Source organism: Aplysia californica, unplaced genomic scaffold, assembly GCF_000002075.1.
Source record: "Aplysia californica isolate F4 #8 unplaced genomic scaffold, AplCal3.0 scaffold00841, whole genome shotgun sequence".
NCBI classification, from domain to species: Eukaryota; Metazoa; Mollusca; class Gastropoda; order Aplysiida; family Aplysiidae; genus Aplysia; species Aplysia californica.
In genome coordinates this window covers 82822-89485 of record NW_004798111.1, presented here as the reverse complement: position 1 = coordinate 89485, position 6664 = coordinate 82822, and the positions used below count along the sequence as shown (strand labels likewise).

At 43.9% G+C, this 6664-nt stretch overlaps 1 protein-coding gene across 1 annotated transcript in view; it reads left to right on the top strand.

Moving 5' to 3' along the window:
• LOC101847914 (DNA polymerase epsilon catalytic subunit A) overlaps positions 1-6664 on the top strand; it is a gene marked incomplete at its 3' end in the record, with an annotated part of 42717 nt that overhangs the window by 9112 nt on the left and 26941 nt on the right. Inside the window, 9 exon segments of the mRNA XM_013088945.2 lie at positions 391-451; positions 886-1071; positions 1358-1570; positions 2033-2140; positions 2458-2601; positions 2816-2918; positions 3345-3491; positions 3836-3970; positions 4366-4525. Of these exon segments, the coding sequence (XP_012944399.1) occupies positions 391-451; positions 886-1071; positions 1358-1570; positions 2033-2140; positions 2458-2601; positions 2816-2918; positions 3345-3491; positions 3836-3970; positions 4366-4525 (1257 nt within the window).

Here is a 6664-nt window from a genome sequence, read left to right as displayed (position 1 = left end):
TGATCCTGGGCCAAATGAAATCTTGTTATTCTTAAACCTTTTGTGGTGTGATCCTGGGCCAAATGAAATCTTGTTATTCTTAAACCTTTTGTGGTGTGATCCTGGGCCAAATGAAATCTTGTTATTCTTAAACCTTTTGTGGTTTGGTTTTAGGAGGAAAAAAAATCTTGTAATGCATATGAACCTTTTGTGGTGTGGGAGTTCTTAAAAACAGATTTCATATTTATTTAAACTTTTTAGGTTCAGAAGCCCCTCCTAAATGATCTAGATTGTGTCAATGGCTGCGTAGAAAGACCCCTTTAAAAAAGTAAGAAAACTGTGTGGGACTTGGTATTGGTTTGTGCCTGATGTCGTGGATACACAGATGTTTTTTGTTCTGTTTTGTCGCAGGTGGGTGAAACGAGACAGTTACCTGCCCATGGGGAGTCAGAACCTCAAGGCCGTGGCCAAGGTGAGAGACACTCTTCTGCTTCACTGATGGCTCTCTTTGACCGCCGTTGTCACGGGGGGGGATAATTGAATGATGATATAAGTTTGTCCGTCATCTATGTCTGACCAATACGTCTGCAGACAAGAAAGTTAAGTGGAACAGAAGAGGTAAGGATTAAGCTGCGGATGGTTGGTGGGTGCTCTGTTGTTGTTTGCTACTTCTCTCTTATCAAACATCTATCGTCCTGATCTCTTCTCCTTTTTTGTGTTTGTTACTCTCTTGTAACACCTCTTATCTTCAACACTTATACGACCTTATTGTGTTGCGAGTGCCATAAAACTCTAACTATGACTTGATTGTGTTGCAAGTGCTGTAAAACCCTTACTTACTACAACAAGAAATAAGATAACTCGTAGCGTCTGCTGTGACCTTTCGTGTACTGTGCAATCTGGCAGGCCAAGCTGCGCTACGACCCCGTGGAGCTGGACCCCGAGGAGATGTGCCGTATGGCCAGCGAGCAGCCGCAGGTCCTGGCCAACTACTCTGTGTCGGACGCCGTGGCCACATACTATCTGTACATGAAGTATGTGCACCCGTTCATCTTTGCCCTGTGCACCATCATCCCCATGGAGCCCGACGAGGTGAATCACACTTTGATTGTTTGAATGCTCCACTTTGTTCTCACATACTCTCCTCCTCCTCCTCCTCTTCTTCTCTCTCCTCTTCTTATTCTCTCTCTCCTCCTCTTCTTATTCTCTCTCCTCCTCCTCCTCCTTCCTCTTCCTTCTCTTCCTCTTCCTGGAGGTTCTACAATGTAATGAAATTTTCACAAAACTGTGTTTGTTTTGAGGAGGTTCTACAGTATAATGAAATGACGTTGCTATGGTTATGAGCCTGTGTTTCACAACGCTGTGTTTGTGTTTGGAGGTTCTGCGGAAGGGCTCGGGCACTCTGTGCGAGACTCTGCTCATGGTCCAGGCGTACCACGCCAACATCGTCTACCCCAACAAGCAGGAGTCCGTGCTCAACAAACTCACCGACGACGGCCACGTTCTCGACTCGGAGACTTATGTCGGCGGCCATGTTGAAGCTCTGGAGTCTGGCGTGTTCCGCTCGGACTTGCCATGTCGTTTCCGTATGGTGAGTGCCTCGCTGTGCTGGGCTGTGTTGTGTTTTGCTGTACTGTGTTGTGCTGCGCCGCTCTGTGCCAAAATGTGTCTTAATTTTTTTCTAACGTTTTGTCTTCATTTTGATCATGTCACGTGTCATTTTTCATTTTTAACGTGTTACTTTGTTTATTTACATTTCCACCTTGTAATGCATGAATGCACAGGCTGAAGGGCGAGAACTCAAATGGCCGCTGGGTCGGAAAAGTAAAGTAAGTAATGCATGAATATTAGACAATATCACAAACAAAGTACAAAGGTTTCAACTTTGACGTGCAGATGATGATGACCAGAGAGATATTGGATGTTTTCCACTTCTTGTTAAGAAAACTTTTAAAACAAATTAAAATTATGACAAGTGTTTGAGATTCAGATTTTTTAGTTGAAAAAAAAAGTAGCGATGATAACCAAATAATACTATGTTGTGTGTTGTTAGGTTCCGGCTGCGTTCCAGACGCTTCACGACGCGGTGGAGCGCACGTTGAGACACGCCATAGAGGTGGAGGAGAAGATACCCATGGACACAGTCACCAACTTTGAGGAGGTACGTGCGTGTGTGTGTGTGTGTGTGTCTGTGTGTGCTATCGCTGAACGTAGGACCGGTAGTCTGTCATTTTTTCTTACTTGTAAATCAAGAGCATTATTGTGAAAAAATTTGTAGCTCCAAAATTATTTCTGTTTTATTTGTAACTTTGAATGACTCAAGTCTCTCCCTTTCCATGTGTGTATATACAGGTGTGTGTGTATATATACAGGTGTGTGCGGAGGTGTGTATCATGTCCCCTCTTTGTGTATATACAGGTGTTTGTGTGTATATATATATATATATATACAGGTGTGTGTGTATATATATCTATACAGGTGTGTGCGGAGGTGCGGGAGAAGCTACTCCATCTCCGCGACTGCCCCAACCGTCTGGAGAACCCCATCATCTATCACCTGGACGTTGGGCTATTTATGAGGCATTTTTTTCTTTTCAAACCCATATTAATTGTGTTGTTATCAGTCATTTTGTCTCCAAATGCAGCTGTGTAGATTTTCAATTATTTACACAACATGCCAGTGCCAGCACAGAGTAGGAAAATGACCACCTGTTGTCAGATTATCTTGGCTTGTAAGATGTTCGGTGGGTTTACAAAATGTCTGCTTTCTGTGAGATAATATCTTGACCGGTAAGATGTTCGTTGAGTTCACAAAATGACCCCTTCCTCCCCCCCAGCCTCCAGCCATAGTGGAGGAAGAGACGTGTGCAGCGTGCGACTTCAATCGGCCCGGAGCCCGTTGTCAGCGAAACATGCCCTGGATGTGGAGGGGAGAGTTTAGTAAGTGGTGCTTGTTGTTTTGCTGTTGTTGTTGATGTGGTTGTCAGTTTTGTTTTTGTTGTCTTGTGGTTGTTGTTGTTTTGTTGTTATTGTTGTTGTCGTCAGGAGATCCGTCTGTTATGAGAACACCTAGGAAAGGAGATAAAAAAACTAGCGGAGAGTGGGACGTCCTTTTTCCGTCTAGCTCCGTCTACCTTGAGCTCTCTTCCACAACATTTGAGAGACAGAAAGTTGGAGACAAAATGGAAAATTTATTTTAAAATCATACCTAATGAAATGACATCTTGAAAGTTAATCTTTCTTTTTCCTAGCACTTTGATGTTCATAATTCTGTGTGAGCTAGTCTGTATACTGTGTGTGTTTCTGTGCCTGTGCTAGTCTGTATGCTATGTGTGTTTACTTATCTGTATGCTATGTGTGTTTCAGTGCCGGCGACCAAGAATGAGTTTTACCGCATCCAGCAACAACTGGAGAACGAGAAGTTCCCACCTGTGTTCCCCGATGGCCCACCGCGGGCTTTCCACCAACTGAGCAAAGAAGAGCAAGCGACCTTTGAGAAGAAGCGTTTGGCGGGTAAGAGAAGGTTTTGTTTATGACAGTAAATTCTATATCTTCCACCCTCTCTCTCTACTTCCTTTTCTCTTGCTTTCTCCTTCACTTGCTCCCTTCTTCCTCTATCTCCCTCTCCTATCTCCTCCTTCACTTGCTCCCTTCTTCCTCTGTCTCCCTCTCCTATCTCCTCCTTTAAGGTAGGTAACAAACATCAAAGTAAATGAGTCCTGATTATTTTTTTGTTTTTCTTTAGATTTTTACCGTAAGGCAAACAAAGATAGAAAGTCTGAGGTTAAAATTCCCAGCCACATTTGACAAGAAAGAATCTACAGGTGTTTGTGTTTTTTCTCCCCTTGTTCATTCAGACTACTGCCGCAAGGCTTACAAAAAAGTTCACTCGACTCGCATGGAGGAAAGGACGGCCACCATCTGTCAGAGGGAGAATTCTTTCTACGTGGACACTGTCAGAGCCTTCAGGGACCGGAGATACGAGTTCAAAGGTCAGGAACAACCGGATTGAGTAGTAGAAAGTGACTGTCTCCAAATGTTTTCTGTTTTTACCTGACATTGGTTGTTTCTATAGACATGTCTTTTTGTTCGCCAGCGCAACGTTGTAGATGATCAAGTATTTCCAGTGGGTGGTTGGCTGGTGTGCTCTGGTGTGGTTTGCTCCTTCTTTCCTATCAAACATCTATCGTCTTTATCTCTCCTTTTTTGTGTATGTTACTCTGTTGTAACACCTCTAATCTTCGGCACTTATATGACCTTATTGTGTTGCAAGTGCCGTAAAACTCTTACTTAAAACTTAAAACCAAAGTATTTTCACAAAATCCGCGTGGTGCCCTTGAAGTGGCACTAACTGACGTGTGAAAACTCCCCCCCCCCCCCCCCGCAGGTCTGACCAAGGTGTGGAAGAACAAACTGACAGAGGCGGAGAAGAAGAAGGACGCGGCGGAGATGAAGAAGGCCAACGGTCTGGTGGTCCTCTACGACTCGCTCCAGCTGGCCCACAAGTGTATCCTCAACTCCTTCTACGGATACGTCATGAGGAAAGGGTACGCATCACTGCCAGAATGTACCAATAAAATGATGATAATAATAATAACAGATGCCAACCAGTACGATTTTACGTATTTAGTACGATTTTTTTCCGAAAAAACGCGAATACGACTTTTCATGAAAAAATACGCATCCTGGAATGCGAAAAATACGAGATTCAGCTTGGGCGGGTAAACCTAATTATCTCAAGTCCCATCTTTTGTCAAAATAGTTTCAGTATCGCAGAACTGGAATATTCATAGCTGCCACTTTCCCGCTAAATAGCGGAAACTCCGCTACATCTAGCGTTTCCCTCAACTTTCCTCCTTCCTCCGCTGGACCGCTCTTGGTCGCAAATTTCATACTTTTTTTTCCACGCGGAAAACACCGAACCGGGAGAGAGACGAAAACGCGGTCTGCGCATGTCCGCCCGTAGCTTTCTACTTCCGTTCTTCTAGGCCCAGCGCTAGTTTCACATTGTTTATTGTTGTGGAGCAACACTGTCGATCGGGCATCGGGACGTTAGCGCGCCGAGTTGTCATTGAAATTGGCGGAAATTCGAGAGAAATTGTTTCAGAATGCAAAAATAAAAGGAGCTGGAATGAGAAAGAAGCAGCCGGTGTGCGACTTGAAAAGTTCATTAGAAAATTGAACTAGATCTAGATCTAGATCTAGCCGTTTTTTGCGAAAGAAATCGTGGCCCGCGGCACTCCTATGCCTGTACAATTGCGGTCCCGTTTGTTTACATGACGGCTATTGTGGCTGCTGCAGAAGTGAATCTAGATCTAGATCTAGAAAATCTATCTCTAGATATAATCTAGATCTACACATATTTAGATATATCTAGATCTAGATCTAGATTAGATAGCCTAGGCTATAATTTTAATTCAGTTTATCTCTAAATAAGAAACACACTGCAGGGGCACTAAGTGCAAACGGGACCGCAATTGTACAGGAGTGCTTGCCTCCTTGATCCGATACTGCTCTACGTCTATGTATGTACACGTTTAAAGTGAAAGAAATCTTTTTATGAGACACCAGCTGGCAAAAAACACTAGATTTTTAGTCACCAAGTCCAAACTGTGTCAAATTGACTCGAATGCTTGTTAGTCAACTTACTGCCTTTATGTTGTTGTTGTTTTTTTTTTTGGGGGGGGGGGGGGGGTTTCAAATACATTTTAATTCAGTTGCTTATGGTTAACAATATGACAGCTTTCCCTTCCAAAACCGTAGGCTAGATTTTCCAGTATATATTGCCTCTGGATCTCACTGGTTTCGGAGAGCGCGCGTACGCCTTCGCGCGAATTTCCTCCTTTTTATAAATTTCTGAGTGGCAGCTATGAATATTTGAAAACCAAGTCGGATAAGGTCAGTAAGTTCATTTTTGCCGGTCGCGATCGTGATATTGTATTCATTCAGCTTTTCCCCGTCCGGAGAGTACGTTTCACTTTCACGCGAATAGGCAGCTATGGTGGCAGGTGGAAGCGTATGTGACACCGAGGCTCGATCAGGAAAATCAAGATCTACTTTCGCTTTCGTTACCACGGAGTAGTTTGCCAGCAGTTGTCATGTCTGATGACGCAACATTTGTGACATGCAGGTTGAGCAGTATAAACTCAATGTCGCCGTGCAAGTAAAATGTAACAAACACTCGGACTCGCCTCTTTGGCTGTCGCTTGGGGGAAAAAAAGAAAAGAAAATACAAGCGTCGTCCGATTTTTTAGTTTGTCTGGCTCGCCATCGTGACCGGTCACTGAACCTGCGCGCATTCACGGCATAAATAAATGCGGCATCGTGTGAGCAAAGACCGTCTTTGGTGGGAGTAACAGCCTTGCGAAGTACAGGACTTCGGAATAGAGGAGGAGATTATTAATTTTTGGGGGTTTAAGATACTATGGGCGAGGGTGTGAAGGCAACACCAGAGGACAAAAACTTGGAAGCACATTTCAGAATTTTGATCAGAGCTTTCTGCAAAGCGCGCGTTGGTGCAGGTCGTGTGCGGAATCGGGACCCTTCATACTTTGCAAGTCTGGTTATTGAAATTATGTGTTCACGTTTCATTGGATGGGTGATAGTAAACTATACCTACAGTGTATGTTGTAGCTTTCTGTTCAAGACTGGCAGATTTTCAGTGTCACTGCATCTTGCCCTCCCAC